The sequence below is a fragment of the Panthera pardus genome, unplaced genomic scaffold (assembly GCF_024362965.1).
Source record: "Panthera pardus isolate Hobbes unplaced genomic scaffold, ASM2436296v1 HiC_scaffold_3, whole genome shotgun sequence".
NCBI classification, from domain to species: domain Eukaryota; kingdom Metazoa; phylum Chordata; class Mammalia; order Carnivora; family Felidae; genus Panthera; species Panthera pardus.
Window position 1 is genome coordinate 31,794,248 of NW_026526876.1, and position 16,479 is coordinate 31,810,726.

Below are 16,479 nucleotides of genomic sequence, written 5' to 3' on the forward strand. Positions count from 1 at the left end.
TGGTGGGAGAGGAAGAGGCTCGTGGAAAAATCAAGTCTTTTGTCATTTTTGTCTTGCCCATGAAACTAAAGAGCAGCTGGCAGATGGGCAGCTGAATGACAAGCCTGGCGTCCAGTGGGGAGGACTGGGCTGGAGCCAGGTGTTTAGGAGTTACTGTCTTATTGCAAACTCCGCGAAGATGGGAGGTGAGAACCGTGGCCACAGAAGATGCTTTGGTCTCTGACAGGAGGGTGACTTTCTCCCACCATGAAGAAGGCAAGAGAAGACAATACAGTTGCTGGTGGGTTCGTAGATTTGGCAGGGAGGTGAGGGTGAAGGAGCACGTGTCCAGTAGTTCAGTAAACACGGGTAATGCCATGATTGCTCAGGTTCGTACTCGTGCATTTAGGGTTTAACCAGATGCCCATTGTGTCACTTCATGTTCGTCACGTCAAGTGACTTAGGTGGGTACTGGGTACAACCAAGGGTGTTCATCAGGTCTGTACGATGGAGGGAGACGGGCGTTCCGCTGAGAATATCTGCAAGGAAGTGGTTATAGTAATGGGACCCTTCACCCCTACAGATGGAGGCTGTCATCAGATGCACTTTGGTTTTTGTTCAGATTAGGCTTTCTGAAAGCGTCCCGCTGTCATCCTCAGGTCCAGGCTATAGGAAGGATCTGCAGCCGTGTAAATCCAGAAGTCAGTGTGTGAATATTGTGCAAATAGAGGATGCTTCCAGTGCCAGGGATGGCCCAGGCAGTATCAGAAGCTCAGCACTTAGAGACGCCAGGGATGTTAGAGTTCATATGGAACAGTCCAGCCTTCCAGTTGAAATATCCTCCTCCATAGCATCCTTGACAGATTGTCTCTACTTGAACACTTTTTTTTTTTTAACGTTTTTTTAAAGTTTATTTTGAGAGATGTGTGCACACAAGTGGGGAGGGGTGGGGAGAGAGAGAGGGAGGAAGGGAGAATCCCGGGCAGGCTCCGCACTGTTAGCGTAGAGCCCGACGCGGGGCTCGAACTCCCAAACCGTGAGATCATGACCTGAGCCAAAATCAAGAGTCGGACGCTCAACCGACTGAGCCCCCCAGGCACCCTTCTACTTGAACACTTTCCTTGATGGGGGAAGCTCAGTTGCTTTGAGAAGCAACACATGGTACTCTGCCCTTTTGTCCTAAGCAGCAGCTCATTTCTAGAACTGTGGCTGGAGCTTAGGTCTCCTGCATGCTAGCCCTTGCTCTTCAGGATGTTTCCTTTTCCTCGCAGCCCCTGGGTAAGGGGCACACAGATGTGACTGGGAGCTGTCTTGTTTTCTCCAGTGAAATGGCTTTTTTTTTTTTCAACCAGCTTTTCCAACCTGTTAAGAGTTTTTAAAAAATCTTAACTCTGTAATATAGCAGTTATCCATCCCAGGGTTGTATTAGTTCCAATTTGTATAAACTGTCTTCTGTGTTTTCATTATCCCGAGGGATATGATGAGAGACTTTAATAAGATCCAGATGTTTGTCTGCAATAGTCATCTGGTTAACCCTATCAAAAAAGGAATTAAAGTTGTCTGAGTGGAACTTATTTTGGGTGCACTCATGTGGGCACCTAGTGTCATCATGTTTTAGGTAACCGGTCACACAACACGCTCTGAATTTTAACTATTGTTAACACTTGTCTGACTTGTGGAAATTGGAACTTTTGCTGAGCTCGTCTCTGGCAACCGTCTGTAATATTTTCTCAGAGATTATTGTAATTTATTTAAAATTTGTTTTCATGTTTATTTTTGAGAGAGAAAGAGAGCAGGAGTCGGGGATGGGCAGAGAGCGAGGGAGACACAGAATCCAAAGCAGGCTCCAGGTTCTGAGCAGTCAGCACAGAGCCTGATGCGGGGCCCGAACTCACCATGAGATCGTGACCTGAACTGAAATCAGATGCTTAACCAACTGAGCCACCCAGGCACCCTTATTATAAAAATTTTTAATGTTTATTATATTGAGGGGCGCCTGGGTGGCTCAGTTGGTTAAGTGTCTGACTTTGGCTCAGGTCATGATCTCACAGTTCTTGAGTTCGAGCCCCATGTCGGTCTCTGTGCTGACGACTCAAAGCCTGGAGCCTGCCGTGGAATGTCTCCCTCTCTCTCTGTCCTTCCCCTGCTTGTACTCTGTCTCTCTCTGTCTCTCAAAAATGAATAAATGTTAAAAAGATTTAAAAAAAAATTAAACATTAAAAAAATTATATTGAGACATCACATGCAAGCGGGGGTGGGGGGGCAGTGCGAGAGAGTGACAGAGAGAATCCCCTTTTAATTTTTTTAAAAAGGATTTATGTAATCTCTACACCAAACGTGGGGCTCAAACTCTACCAACTGAGCCAGCCAGGCACCCCTCAAAGATTATTGACAGTTTTCAAAATTTTCACCATAATTTCTCTGAGCCAGATCCCTTGAATTAATTCAAAGGGGCTCAGATCTGATCAACCGATGGGTCAGATTCATATCCCAAGTTGATGGTGGCTCAGCTCTTCTTCCCTTTCTGAAGATCGTCTGTGTCATTCACCTGTAGACCTTAACTTCTTTGAGGGGTGTTTGGCTGGCATGCGGGGCAGCGGCCCAGTCTTTGGAGCACTGTAGTTCAGTGGTCAGGAGCATGGCTGGATTCAGACAGGTCTAGGTTGTAGAAGATTGCACCTCAGCCACTAATTAGCGGTATGACTTGGCAACTTCTGTATCCTTGCCAAGCATTAGTTTCCTTCGTAAAATGAATGTCTCAGTTGAGGATTAAATGAAGCCTTTAATGAGACGCCAGGCCCTTGGTAACCAGCTCTTCCATATGGCCATTATGATTCTCTTAAGAGTTTGCTGGGTGGGGGTGGTGAGCACACACACTAGGAAACCTAGAAAATAACTTTTTTGGTTGGCCTCCTAGGGCAAGGCAGAAGAGCTGGGTACAGACAACCTGGCCCCAGATCCCTCTCTATTTCAGAAGGTGATGCTGGACACTCCTCGAAGACCAGAACGGGTATCTCAACCTTTGGCCTAGTGAGAACAAGAGAGAACATCTTCCTTTGTGTCTAGACAAGACCTAGCTGAATTATAGATGGTGGCAGATGTCTTAGGCAGACAGTATAGTATATATAGAATGAAAGAGGAGATGCCTGGCTCTTTCCTGACTTGTGGACCTGTGATGTGGTGACTTGAGGCCTCCAAGGTCCTCCAAGCTGCCATCTGGACAAGAGATAGAGCAGGGTGTGGGGCTCGGGGAGAAGGCCATACGGTGGGATGAGAGTGGCGTTCTTAGAAAAGCGGGGCAAAGTCCTGTTCCCCTGCATATAAGGCCACAAGGCCTTGGAGATTTCCTCAACCTGCCCCCCCTCTTCGCCCCCAATCCTCGCTCGGAGCTGTGGCTACCCTGAGAGCTTATCTGTTTACTGCTTGGGGCTGGGGTGAGGGCAGGAGGGCAGGTAACTAGAGCTGAGATCTCTCCACTGTCATTCCTGGGCTGGGGCTGCACTCGGCAGGTGGTGGTGCCAGGAACACTGGTGAGTGTGTTGAACTTCCATGGCCTGAGGCCCTGACCTCGGTGGTCAGATTAGGCCAGCATCTAGGTGGTCAGATAGGGCCAGGATCTCGGCGAGGCTGTGTCCTCTTGCAGAACAACGACTCTGCGAGTGTTAGCTGGTTGAGTGACCAAGGGCATGTTTAGGGGCAGGAGAAGGCAGAGTAGCTCCTGGGCTGTGTGGGGAATAAGTGGGGGTGAGGGTGGGTATGGAGAGGGAGTAAAGAAGGGGCGCCGGGGATTGAAAAGGCCATCTTCCCTGATTGCTTTTCATCCTAGTAGGGAGAAGGGAATGAGAAGTGGCTGGGGTGGGGGATCAGGGTGCTGGGGTCTCAGGCTGTGACGGCTCTTGCCAGAAGCCTCGGTAGCACGTAAATTTGTGGGAGATGGAGGCAGGTGTCCTTAAGATCGTGTTGGGGCACGTGGCAAACGGTGAGACCCCTGAATGGTGCCTTTATTTTTCTCCCCCTAGCATGCCCACGCTTCCCCAGAGTCCTGGGTGAAGGAGTGAGGCACGAAGATCGATGCATCCACGAGTGCCTGGGGCTGGTGTGGCCGCTTCCTCACAGTGGCCATGGCCACGGTGGTGGCATCGGCCTTCCTTGGGAATCCGGCGGCAGCATGCCCAGCACCACGCACCCGTCCAGCCGCCGGCAGTGTTGTGGACTGCGGGGGCCTCTACCCTCTGAGGCTCCGTCCCAGGCTCCCTGGCAGAGTGGGTGTCGTAGCTGCGCCACGATGATCTGAGTCGCCTGCCAGGAGGCTCCTTCCAGAGCCTGTGGTGACCGGGTGCTGCTGTTTCTCACAGCGTCCTGTGGGATCCAGCTGCTGGAGCCCTGGGGCACCTGGGTTTCCTGGAGCGGCTGCGCCTCAGCCACAACCAGCTGGCCTGCCTGCCCCTGGACTTCTTTGCCAGCCTGGGCTTTGTACGCCGCCTGGACTGCTCTCACAACCTGCTTGTCACCCGGGACCCCTGCAGCCTGTGGGGCCTGGGGCACCTAGAGCAGTTGGACCTGAGTCACGACTGGCTGACCAAGCTGGGCACAGCCGGGCTCGGGGGCCTCTTCTGTCTACACTGACTCTTGCAGGCTGGGAACTGCTGTCTGGGGCCTGGCCACCATGCCAGGCCTGGAGGTCCTCTCTCTGACTGGGGATGACATCAGTGAGCTAGAGACTGAGGCCTTTGTGGCCTTGTTGGTGCTGGGCGTCCCCTCTCATAGGTGACTGGCTGTAGCACTTTGGTTTCAAGGTGACAGCGGACATCTGGATGGTGGGCACGCAGCTGCTGCTGGCCAAAAACCAGGTTGCACGACTGACCTGCAGTGGGCCTTTGGGAAGCTTGGTCCACCTGTGGTACTTTTATGGGCGGCCGACCTTGGCAACCTGACACGTGCCGGCCCTCGGCAGTCAGGGGTGGTGCCGAACAGCGCGGAGGCCCGGCTCTGCCTGGCTGAGACGACTACCACGCTGGGTATCCTGGGCACCATGCTGGCCACTGTGGCTCCGGTCGTGGCAGAGCGCAAGTGCAGGCAGGGCTTCAGAGGAGCTGGGGGGTGGGAGAGCCCTCTGGAGAGGTGGGGGAGGGGCGCTGCAGAGAGAAGTGGAGGCAGCTGGAGGAGGGAGAGCGGATAGAGATGGGGAAGGGTTGTTCTTCAGAAGTCTTTACAGCTCAGTTGTCACCCCAGGCAGGAGTGGGAGGAGTGGGGGGCAGGGGGACAAATGGCTGTGTTCCTCTCCCAGAGCCTCTGACCCGCCCATCCATCTATTCTCTGACCTAGCACAATGTCAGCATCTTTCTCAACCCGAGAAAGAAGGATTTGGCCCTTAGTGCTTCTCAACAACCCTCTGGGGACTAGGGCAGTAAAAGGTGGAGACAAGACCAGAGGGAACTGGGGGTGGGCTGGGAACCAAGGGAAGCTTGGTTAATCCTGGTCTCCTGCCCCTCCCCACACATGTCCTTGGCCTCTGTTGTTGCTAAAGTCATGAGGATGGTGGGATGGGGTAGGGGTACTGCTCCCGTGGGCAACACCCCAGTCCGTTCCGGTTGTCCTCAACACCTTAGCTCCTTTCCAAGGGCTGTTCATCTTGTCACATTGAACTCAAGGATGGAGCCTGGGAAAAACAAAACAAAAACAATTGAAAACTTGATTCTATGCTATGTGCCTGTGGAAAACTTAACGTCATGTGTTTGTCACTGGCACGTGGGCAGAGATAGACAAAATGGCCTTTAATCCAGGCCTTTTCTCATTCCCTTTGCCTGGAGATTCCTTTCCCCCACCCCCAATCCCAGCATGCACATACACAATCCTGTTCCCTAGTTTTTTTTTGTTTTGTTTTGTTTTGTTTTGCATGAATATATCTATCCCTCCATCACATTTCTGTTATACCCACTGTTTATCCCAGTGACTTTGTAAAAAATGTGAGAGATGTTTTGTCAGCTTTCACTGGCTGATCGGGAATTTTTAATTCACATTGTCAGAAATACTGTTTGGACACGAGGCCCCTCTCCCGACCCCAGGGAACTGGAAACAATCAGACCTGAATTAAACAGTCTAGTGGGAGTGCTTGTAGAGTCTTAACTTCAATATGGGAAGAAGAATTTGTGTTGCAGGGTGGTAGGAGGGTGCAGAGAGATGAGTGGGGTGGCTTTGTGGTGGCAATCCTGGAGGGCCGGGAACTTTTGTCCACTTATTCAACAAATAATCACTGAGTACTATGAATGAGACATAGTGGCGACATCCTTTGTTCTTGTATCTATTTAGCACATGTTTCCTGAATGCATCTTACACTAGGCTGTGAGCAGAAACCTTGCCCTAATGAAACTCACAATCTAGGGGCGCCTGGGTGGCTCAGTCGGTTAAGCGTCCGACTTCGGCTCAGGTCATGATCTCACGGTCTGTGAGTTCGAGCCCCGCATCGGGCTCTGTGCTGACCGCTCAGAGCCTGGAGCCTGTTTCAGATTCTGTGTCTCCCTCTCTCTCTGCCCCTCCCCTGTTCACACTCTGTCTCTCTCTGTCTCAAAAATAAATAAACGTTAAAAAAAGAAACTCACAATCTATTGTTAATCTGGTCATTAGCAAAGAATCCCAAATATATAATTAACAATGTGCTCAGGGATTCAAAAGAAGGGTACCCGATAGTTATGAAAACATAGAGGAGCTGAGAATAAACAAGGAGGCCAAAGGAGAAGCCAGGAGGCCAGTTGGAAGCCTGCTGCAGTCAAACCAACAAAAGATGGTAGTTTGGGCTAGAGCAGGAGCATTGGAGCTAGAGAGAATACACTGATTTAAGATGTCCCATATATCCACATCAGATTTTATTCCTCTCAGGGGACAGAGGGAAAGCCAGACTTGTCTACAAGTGACCTAGCCAAGGGAACACCTTACTCTGAAATTAAACAAAAGTAGAGAGATTTTGTGTGTGTGTGTTGCACCCTACTATGAGCTAGTACCCACACTGCCACATGTACACATCAGAACAACCCTGAGGTAGGTGTCCTCTCCATTTTAGAGATGGGTCTTGGAAAGTGTAGGTGATATACTCAAAGTCAAAGAGTTGGGAGTTAGCATTGAGCCCAGGTCTAGCATCAGTCAAAGACTAGTTCGCTTCATTACATCAAGTTATTGCCCATGGTTCTGATAAGGAACCTTCCTCTAGTCTAGTTTTCAATTTTGCAGCCACACAAGGGATCCTTTAGTCTCCATGAGCGGCGATTAAGGCCGAACTCCCAGTTGGAACACCTCCTTCGGCCCGGAACTAGAAAGCGAGAGCGTTGTTTCCCGTCGGAAGGGAAAGATGCTACCCCCTCACCCTCCTCCGCTCCTCGGGACCCGGAAGCTGCGTGTCGCATCCCGGCGCCGGCCTCCCCGTCGGGAGTGACGCCGCAGCGGACTGCCCTTCTCCAAGATGGCGTCGAAGATGGGTTCGCGACGGTGGATGCTGCAGCTGATCATGCAGCTGGGTTCGGTGTTGCTCACACGCTGCCCCTTCTGGGGCTGCTTCAGCCAGCTCATGCTGTACGCTGAAAGAGCCGAGGCGCGCCGGTGAGCGGGCCCACGCGGCCGCCGAACGCGGTGGGGGGCGGTACGGCCCGCCCCAGGAACGGGGGTGCGGTGAGGTGGGGAAGAAGTTGGGACCCTTGGGCTGGGGAGGGATTGGGACCTTAGACTTGTTAAGGGCTCTGGTCTGGGGCAAGGTGGGCATCGGGCGTAGTGCCGGGGTCCTGGCCGTGAGAAGGGTCTCCGGTTTGGGGGAGCTTGGAGCTTGTGGGAACTCAAGGGGTCGCAAGGCTCTTCTCCCGCTTCATCCTGTCCCCGTTGCTTCTTTTCCTCTCCGGCTCGCAGGAAGCCCGACATCCCAGTGCCCTACTTGTACTTCGACTTGGGGGCGGCCGTACTGTGCGCCAGCTTCATGTCCTTTGGAGTGAAGCGGCGTTGGTTCGCGCTGGGGGCCGCACTCCAGCTGGCCATTAGCACCTACGCCGCCTACATCGGGGGCTACGTCCACTACGGGGACTGGCTAAAGGTGAGCACCTCGGCCTAAGGGGAGATGGGGATAGGGAGCCAGAGGCCGGTGCCCCCGGGGCAGTTGGGTAATGCATGGTGCCAGCTAGGTGCACAGTGTGAAGCCTGGGAAGGCAGAACCCCCGGGCTTGTGGACATTATTACAGACTGGAAGAATGAAAGGAACTTAGGGACCACGCAGGACTGCCTTTCAGAGTGTGAAAACCGAGGTGGGAAGATGAGAAACAGATTTTCCCAGGGTCACATCACAGATAGCATTGCAGGTGAGACCAGAACCCAGGTCACCTCGTTCCCAGAACCCTTTAAAGCATTAGTTTAGTAATTTCAGACTATAGGGCAAAAGGGACCTTGGAGAGTAACCGGTTGCAACCATCTGATTTTTATGAAATCTAATTAATCTTCGTGCAGCATTTAAACCTTAAAACGCCAGAATGCAGCCTTGGAGATAAGCCTGGACAAAGGCACTACCCACCCTCAAGGAATGCACTGTCAATCCAGTAGAGGAGGCAGAAGTGTGAACAGGATAGTGAGACCAATGGTTTTCTTAATGGCACAGACTCTGCACTATATAGGAGAAGGAACATTGGGATTCGAGTCTGCACACCTGCGAGTAGAGATGGATGGGGCAACCCTTGGCATCTGGATTCTGCCACCTTCTGTAGGACCTTGGCCAATTTTACGAACCCTGCCAGGCCTCAGTTTCCACTCTGATTAAAAGAGTTATCCTTGTCTGCTGCACCTGCCCACCACACTTGGAATTGGTGAAAGGGTTTATCAGATGGAATGGGGTGTATAGAGATGGGCAGTTCGGTGCTCTGGACAGCCGGGAGAAATGTGGTGGCTGCAGTTTCTGACTGGGTCCCCTCACCTCGGCCTAGGTCCGTATGTACTCGCGGACGGTTGCTATCATCGGCGGCTTTCTCGTGCTGGCCAGCGGCGCTGGGGAGCTGTACCGCCGGAAGCCCCGCAGCCGCTCCCTCCAGTCCACCGGCCAGGTGTTCCTGGGCATCTACCTCATCTGCGTGGTAGGTCGGGGGACCGCTGGCTGGAAGCGCTTGCCTGGGCGTGAGGTTTGAGCCCATGCCTGGCAGAGCCCAGGGACGTGGGCATGTAGTTCCCGATGGTCTGCCTCCTGGGAATTACCCCGGTCAGCTTCTGGGCCTCGGCTTCCAGGGCCTGAGACCTGGCTGAGAGTCCCTTCTTCCAACATCGTTGCACTGGGGAGAGAAGACATTGGCTTGACCTGTCAGTCCCAAGCCCGAGAGTCAGGAGAATGAGATGGACCGGTCCTCTCGTGGATTCAGCCCCCAGAGGGCTGGGAGAGGGGGCCAAGGAGAGGTTTGGTGGGGTCCAGGCCCCAGACGGGGCTCTGCCACTCAGAGTTGATGGAGGTTGACTAGGGTGGCCAGTTATGGTACCAGTGGAGGACCTAGGGGCGGGCCAGTGTGGATGGGGACCTGGACAGGCTCCGGGTCGCTTGGCCCCATCTCAGTTACTGGGCACCATATTCCACACGCAGCGCTGTGTATTCAGAGGTGAGAGCCCCAGTCTGGCTGTGGAGACACACTTTCGTCCTCCTGAGCAGCCCCCCCTCCAGGGTGAGGAGAGACAGGCCCTAACCTCGTGAGCTCCCGCGTCTGTGAGGGAGACGCAGGTCCTACTTTTCAGAGAGCCCCAAGTCCAAGATGGGAGCCAGAAGCCCAGCTTGCAGAGGCTGACTTTCAGGTGCCATCTCAGGGCCAGCACTCCCCAGACAGGCTCCCCCGCCCGTTGGAGAGACTTAGCAGATGTGTGTCCCTAGGCCTACTCACTGCAGCACAGCAAGGAGGACCGGCTGGCGTATCTGAACCATCTCCCGGGAGGGGAGCTGATGATCCAGCTGTTCTTTGTGCTCTACGGCGTCCTGGCGCTGGCCTTCCTGTCGGGCTACTACGTGACGCTGGCCGCCCAGATCCTGGCTGTCCTGCTACCCCCAGTCATGCTGCTCATTGACGGCAACGTTGCCTACTGGCACAACACACGGCGCGTTGAGTTCTGGAACCAGATGAAGCTCCTTGGAGAGAGCGTGGGCATCTTCGGGGCCGCTGTCATCCTGGCCACCGATGGCTGAGTTGCACGACAAGAGGCTGAGACGGGTGCAGGGAGCCACTGAGGGCCACCCTGCCTTCCTCCTTGCTGGCCCAGTTGTTTCTTTATGCTTTCTGCTCTGTTGGTTTGGTTCTTTGCTATGTGTGTATGTGTCGGTAAGACGCAGGTCTCTTCCCCAGTGCCTGGGCTCAGCCCTTGGGCGTGGGAGCCCTGAGGATGATGCCTTACGGGGTTGTTTTTTCCTGTTCGTTAGGAGGAGAGCTGAGGCCGACTGCTCCCTGGGTCTGCTGTCCCAGAGAAGGGAGTAAGGCAGGGCTCGGGTGGGGGTACTGAGAGTGGGAGACAGAGGAAGGAAGACTGCTCACGAACCGGAAGTGAGCAAATGTGAAAAATTCCTTTTCGAACCTGGCAAGAGCAGCTGGGCTCTACAGTGCTTTTTTGGAGGCTGAGAGTGCATATATGTGTGTTGATGTGTGGATCGGGCCGGGAGATGCTGAGGGGCGGGGCACCACAGGAGTCACGTGAGTTCTCAGGGTATGCGAGGGGCAGAAACCGCACTAGCTGTCCCCACCTTGAAAGCAGAGCAGGCCCCAGTCTGGGGTGTGCAGGGGTAGGGCGGGCATCGGCCAACTTCCCGCCTCCTGCCTTCTGTTTCCAGCCGTATGGTTGGCCTGGTTGGGGTGAGTGCCCTCCCAAACACCAGACCACACAGTCCTCCAAAAATAAACATTTTATATAGATGTTTGGCTTTGCTTCTCCGCTCTCCCCACAGGGCACTTTGCCATTGGCTGGGATTGATCTTGGGTTTCTTGAAAGACCACATCTGGTTAAGCCCCACTTTAGTCCTCCCGTGATCTCTGCCCTGTTCTGAGAGTTCCCACAATCCTTGGCTGTCTGGTCAAGACCCTCCCTGTGGTCTGCTTTTGACCCATACCCTCGGTCCCTGTGTTGTAGGTTGTCTTGTCCTCCCCTTTTCAGTCCTCCTGCTTTCTTTTGAAGAATTCTTGGAGGGCAACGAGAGGGGGAGAGCTAATGTTAAGGTTCCCCTACGAGGGTTTGACATCTTACAGATGAGGAAATGGAAGCTCCAAGAAGGTAAGCTTGCTTCCAATCGCAGAGCTGGATTCTAGGTCAGGCCTGTCTGATGCCCGTGCATAGCCGTGCCCCCCACGCCACCCCTCTCCCGAGGGAAGTCAGAGGCTGCTCTGGGGGTTTGGTTCTGTCGTGGCCCCTGCTGTGCCGTGGTGGTCTTTCCCCTACTTGTCCATGCACTTCCTGATTGAAAGTAGCCTGGCGGCCAGCCTGGGGCCTGGTGCATTGTGGGGGCCAAAAATGCGGAATGAAACCTCTGACTTTGGGCTCCGGGAGGCTGAGGTGTTCCCCTCCCACAGATGCAGACAGCCTCCAGTGGGGCCTAGGGGAAAACATGCAAGTCTGTGCTTGGCTCAGAGCCTGGCTTGGAGAGACAGCTGCGGCTGCTGTCGGTCTGGTCTGTGGGGTGGAGGATGCTTCCTAACTCCAGAGTAAGGGAGCCCCTCGGGGGGCTGCTGACACCCAGCTGAGGGAGACGGTGGCAGCATTGATCTTGGGGGCACTCCATCTCATTGAGCTCTCCTCTTCCCCTGGTTCCCCGGCCCTCGGGATCTTGCTCTCAGAGGGTCACTGCTCATTTCTTTTCAAGTGTGTTTTACTTCACTCTCAAGACAAGTGTTTGTGTTTTAATCGAGGCCTCCTGGAAAGTTGTAAGACCCAAAAGAATTAAAATAAGTGGTGGAATATCAAGCAAATGAGGGTAATATTGTGGGCAAGGGAGCCTCAAAACAGCACAGAGGCCAGAAGACTGGCCCACCTATAAGATTAGCCCTGAGTGGAGCCCTGGAAGGCAAGCCCCCCACTCCCCCCCCCCACCCCCAAGATCTCTAGACTGAAAATTGAAGGCTGTCTGGTTCTAGCTTTGGAGCCAGTGGGGGGGGGGGGGGGGGGTCTTGGGCACACCCTTCTTCCTGTGCTTGTCCCCACTTGGGTGCCCCCCTCTGGGCAGAGTAGAGTAGGGGCTGCTTCCTCCTCTGCAGATCCTTAGCCAACAAGCCTGGTCCAGCCTGCGGCTGCCTGGGGTCACCTCCAGCAGGCATGGCTTTTGGTTCACCCTGGTTATCCCAGGGCCTGCGGGGCTGGTGGTGAGGGTCAGCTGCCTGGGTCAGAAGCCGGCTTGCAGAAGGAGTCAGGCAGCCCCTTGGCATGGTTGACCAGCTCATAAGAGTCCCGGATGTCAGCCAGGCCAAACCAGAAGAAGATCCACTGCTTGTTGGAGAAGCTGCCATCACTGTGTTTGAAGTACCTGATTGGGGGGGGGGGGGGGAAGGGGGGGGAGGAAGGATCTTTTAGGGCAAGGCCAGAGCTCACTACTCACTGGTTATTTTGAGGACCTACTACATGCTAGACACCCTGCTATTATCTGAGCCTGAGGGCGGGGCTCTATCCCACGATCATGACCCGAGCCAAAACCAAGAGTCAGACGCTCAACCCTCAACTGACTGAGCCCCCCAGGCGCCCCCCAGGGGTGGGGTTCTTGTTCACCTCTTGGTGCCCACAGACCCCGGTGAAGGGATAGTTGCAGAAGGAAAAAGAGAGAGGAGAAAATGCTCCGCTGGAGATGCAGTGGGCCTGGGGTCAGAGCTTGGCAAATGGACCTAGAATGAAGCCTGGAGGGTCAGGATTTCTCAAGACTCCGGGAGAGTCGGGGAGTGTCTTCAAGGAATCCACTGCAGCGGGGCAGAGCGGGGTTAAGTGTGCTCTGCTCGAGGGGGAAATCTCAGGCTCCGTGTGTGGTCTGCTCCCTTGGGGAATGTCGGGCCTCACAGAATGGGGCCTTTTCCTTGGGGGAAGCCCGGCCTTCTGGGGCGTGTCTGTGGAGGGCGGGGGGGTGGGGCGGCCCGGAGGCGGGAGGGGCGGGACCTACCAGGGATTGATGGGGTTGGTGACCCGGGAGCGCCAGAAAAGCGTCTGCAGGTCCCGCCGCAGGCACTCCCACAACATCTGCCCGGAGCCTTGGCCCTGGCGGCTGGAGCTCACCACAAACTTGTCTAGATAGGGGGTGCCCCCCAGTACGGGCTCCGAGGTCAGAATGGCGGCCGCGTTGTACCTGGCGCAGCAGGGGAGAGGCAGGCTGGGACCTCCCTTCGGCCCCAAGCTGCCCAGCTCTGTCCCTCGCCCTCTGGGGCTCGCAGGCTCACCCCTCAGAGAGGTAGACAGAGTGCAGCCGCGGGCGCAACGAGGCCAAGTAGTCGTCCCGGAGCTTCTTGCCGAAGCTGGCGTTGACCAGGTTCACTAGGCGGCCCTGGTCCAGGCTGTCCAGGCTGCGCACTCGCAGCATCCGCTCGGCGTTCTTGAACAGGGTCCCGGACCCTGGGGGTGGGATGGAGGAGGAGGTGTTAGTTTCGCCCAAGAGCCAGGTCCCATCCGCTCTTGCATTTGCGCGTCCTGGCGGGGGTTCCAGGTAGGACAGGGGCTCGTGGGACAGTGACCCTCTTTGGAAGACCTCCACAATGAAATGCGTTCTGCGGACTGCATACATACGTCGGTGATTTTCACACTGGGAGATGCTTTTCCCTGGCAGTTTGTCCCTCAACGTCCGTCCATCGCCTGTGGTCCCACTGACTTCCCCTAGGCCCGCCTACCTCGCGAAACCCGGTCTCCAGCCCCTGGTCTCCCCACCCCTCCTCCAGTTCCCGCCCCAGGTTCCTAGCCTGGTCCGTCCCACTTGGCGCGGGCGTCTATCCAGTCCCGCCCACCTGCTCTGCGCTCACCTCCCCCAGGTGCAGCCAGAGCGGAGAGCTTGTGGGGTGGCGGCCCCCTGCGGCTTCCTGACTGGCAGAAAGCCACCTCCCCTGCTCACTCCTGGGACCCAGCCCCCCTTCCCCCCCCCCCCCCACCCCTCCGAGGCGAGGCCCTCACCCTTGTTGCTGAAGAGCTCGGTGAGTAGTGTGCTGGCGGCGGTGATGACGGCAGAGGAGTGGTGCGGCAGGCGGCTGAGCACGTCCACGATGAGCCGCATCTGCTGCCGTTCTTTGGTGCTCACCCACTCAGCGTTGGTCACCAGGTCCAGATCGGCGGGCAGGTTCACGTTACTCAGGACCTGCGTCCGGGGCCAGGGGGGGTGAGCCTCTGGCCCGTAGGCGGCCACGACTGTGCTCCTGCCCCACAGACCCTTCCTCACTGACCCCTTTACCCTCCCTTCCTCTCGGAGTCCTAGGCTGGGGAGGGCTCAGATTTGAGCAGCACTCCACTCCCGACCCACCCGGCTGGAGAATGACTCTGGGGCCCGTCTGGGAGGCGAGCAGGGAGCACAAGAGGGGTTCGGCCAGGCCCAGAATCGCGAGAATGGGGCCGGTAAAGAGGGGACACACCTTTTGACTGCTGTCGCGCAGGCCGCCTGTGGTATTGAGGAAGATGATTTTGGTGGGCTGGAGCGCCTTGGCTAGAGCCGCGGTCACCTCCAGCGAGTCGAGGAGCACGGAGCGCCGTGCGGTCGTCTCCCCGATGGGGCACAGGATGGGGATGCTGCCCGATTCCAGGCACCACTGTAGCAGGTCGGTCTCCACCGAGACGATGCCGCCATAGCTGTGGGCCAGACGTGGTGCTCAAGAAGGCTCCCACCAGGCCGGCTGGGCTGGCAGGGGCGGGCGGGCGGGGTAGCGAGGTCTAAATACGCCGGGCAGGGAAGACCCGCACTAACCTGGCATGTGGGGCTGGCTCAGCCGCGCTCAGCACCGACCCGCCACCAAAAAAAGGCACGGCAGTGGCAGCGTTGTGCCGCAGCTCATCCACCAGCACCTTGCAGTTCTGGGCAAGCTGTGCCTTGGCCTCCCAGAAGGAGAGGCAGCCAGAGGGCGCCGTGGGAGCCGGCAGCCCGAGGACGACTAGCGGCTTCATGTCCATGCGCTGCAGGAATGCCAGGGCGAAGGCCAGACTGGTTACCGCCCGTCGGCACTTGAGGACCTCCTCGTCCACCTGCGGAAGAGTGAGCGTTCAGGAGCGGCGACATTGGCCCCGACTCCTGCCGAACCTGCTCACTCCAGCAGCAGGGGCCCCGTGGTGCCCCTTCCCTGCCCAGGAGCAGTCAGGTCCCATTTCTGGCCAACGGCGAGCACCTGCTCCGCCCTTTGCCCTGTTGGGTCTTGCCATCCTCTTATCTCACACTGGTGTTCCTCCCTCTGTGCCTCCCTGCGACCTTGGACTCTAGGACTCCTTGGGGGAGGGGTAACCCAGGCGGCTCCCGTCCAGGTTCCCCACTTGCCATCTGAACCCCTAACTGCGCCCGCGGCGAAGGGGAGTTCTCCAGGGCATCACACTTGGCGGATCAGGGGCCTCAGGCTCCTCACCCGGGGCCGGGCGTGAGACTGCTGGAGGAGCGCGCAGCCTCACCCAGTCCGCGGGGCACTTGTCCAGGCTCCGTCGCGCCCCTTCCCGCTTCCGCTGCGCAGAGTCTGCGGTCGGTCCCGCCCTGCCTGGTGACACGTTGCCGCACAACCCCGATCCCCTCGCTGTGACACGGCCGGCGCCGGGCTCCGCTCACCTCGATGACCGCGAAGGGCCTGTCCGCGGAGTGGTAGCAGGTCTGGAACTGCGTGAGCCAGTGGCGCGCCTCCCCGGGGCTGGCCCCGCACTGGTTCAGGAAGGCCTGGATGTCCCGCTGCACCAGCGAGCGGCCGGCCTCGCGCCCGGGGGGCTCGGGGGGCAGCGGGGGCGCGGGGGGCGGTGTCCACTCAGGCTCCTCCGCGGCAGGCGAGTGGGTGTCGTCCCCGGCCGCTTCTCGCGCGGGCTGGGCGGGCACCCAGGCGGTGCTGAGCCGGCGCCCCGGGCTGGTGCCCCTGGCCGCCCGCCGTCGCGCGCTGCCACTCAGCCTCCGGGCGCCCCCGGTGCCTCGGGGACCGCGCAGCCTTCCGCCCATAGAGGTGGCTCGCAGGGCCCAGGCCACCCGCGCCGTCGCCATGACAACGAGAACGACTGGCCCCCCACCCCCACCCCCAACGAGTGCGCTTCTGTCCGCAGCTCCCGGCTCTGGGGGGCTCTTAACCTGCTACAAGGAGGGGCTGGACCAGCCGGGGCGGGGCGCAGACTGGGGGCGCAGAGTAGTCTCTGGGTGCGTTTGAAGAGGGTCAGGCCATGGGTCAGGGGGCGGGGCCAACAGAAACCCCCGCCCCCGCGGGGGACGGAACCCACTAGTGCGGGTCACGAGGCAGAGATAAACCGTGGTGGGGCGTCTTTAATCTGTTGCCAAGGCCGGTTCCAGGAAGGGCTCGGGGGACCCTGACTGGCTTTGGCAGTCTGCGGGGTTCTGGA

The 16,479-nt window shown here is 57.0% G+C and overlaps 2 protein-coding genes across 5 annotated transcripts in view; one reads left to right on the forward strand and one right to left on the reverse strand.

Moving 5' to 3' along the window:
* Positions 1-7,360: 7,360 nt before the first annotated feature.
* TMEM101 (transmembrane protein 101) overlaps positions 7,361-16,479 on the forward strand; it is a 41,009-nt gene continuing 31,890 nt past the window's right edge. Inside the window, exons 1-4 of one of the 2 annotated variants that reach the window (XM_019434876.2) lie at positions 7,376-7,569; positions 7,870-8,050; positions 8,928-9,074; positions 9,851-10,877. In XM_019434876.2, coding sequence (XP_019290421.1) covers positions 7,433-7,569; positions 7,870-8,050; positions 8,928-9,074; positions 9,851-10,159 — 774 coding nt within the window. In that variant the 5' untranslated portion in view covers positions 7,376-7,432 and the 3' untranslated portion in view covers positions 10,160-10,877. Of the gene's footprint in view, positions 7,570-7,869; positions 8,051-8,927; positions 9,075-9,850; positions 10,878-16,479 lie in introns of those variants that run through there. The other variant, XM_019434877.2, reaches the window with a different exon arrangement.
* On the reverse strand, positions 11,836-16,242 carry NAGS (N-acetylglutamate synthase). Of its 3 annotated transcripts, none has more exons than XM_053892694.1 (7): positions 15,713-16,182; positions 14,873-15,147; positions 14,544-14,757; positions 14,092-14,272; positions 13,371-13,542; positions 13,097-13,279; positions 11,836-12,475 (listed from the first exon to the last, which is right to left on the reverse strand). In XM_053892694.1, the coding sequence occupies exons 1-7, from the start codon at positions 16,127-16,129 to the stop codon at positions 12,322-12,324; spliced, it is 1,596 nt and encodes a 531-aa protein (XP_053748669.1). In that variant the 5' UTR covers positions 16,130-16,182; the 3' UTR covers positions 11,836-12,321. The 3 variants fall into 3 exon arrangements, with proteins under 3 accessions (XP_053748669.1, XP_053748670.1, XP_053748668.1); XM_053892693.1 differs by lacking the exon at positions 11,836-12,475 and adding an exon at positions 12,487-12,827 and having other exon boundaries at positions 15,713-16,242; XM_053892695.1 differs by lacking the exon at positions 13,097-13,279 and having other exon boundaries at positions 15,713-16,186.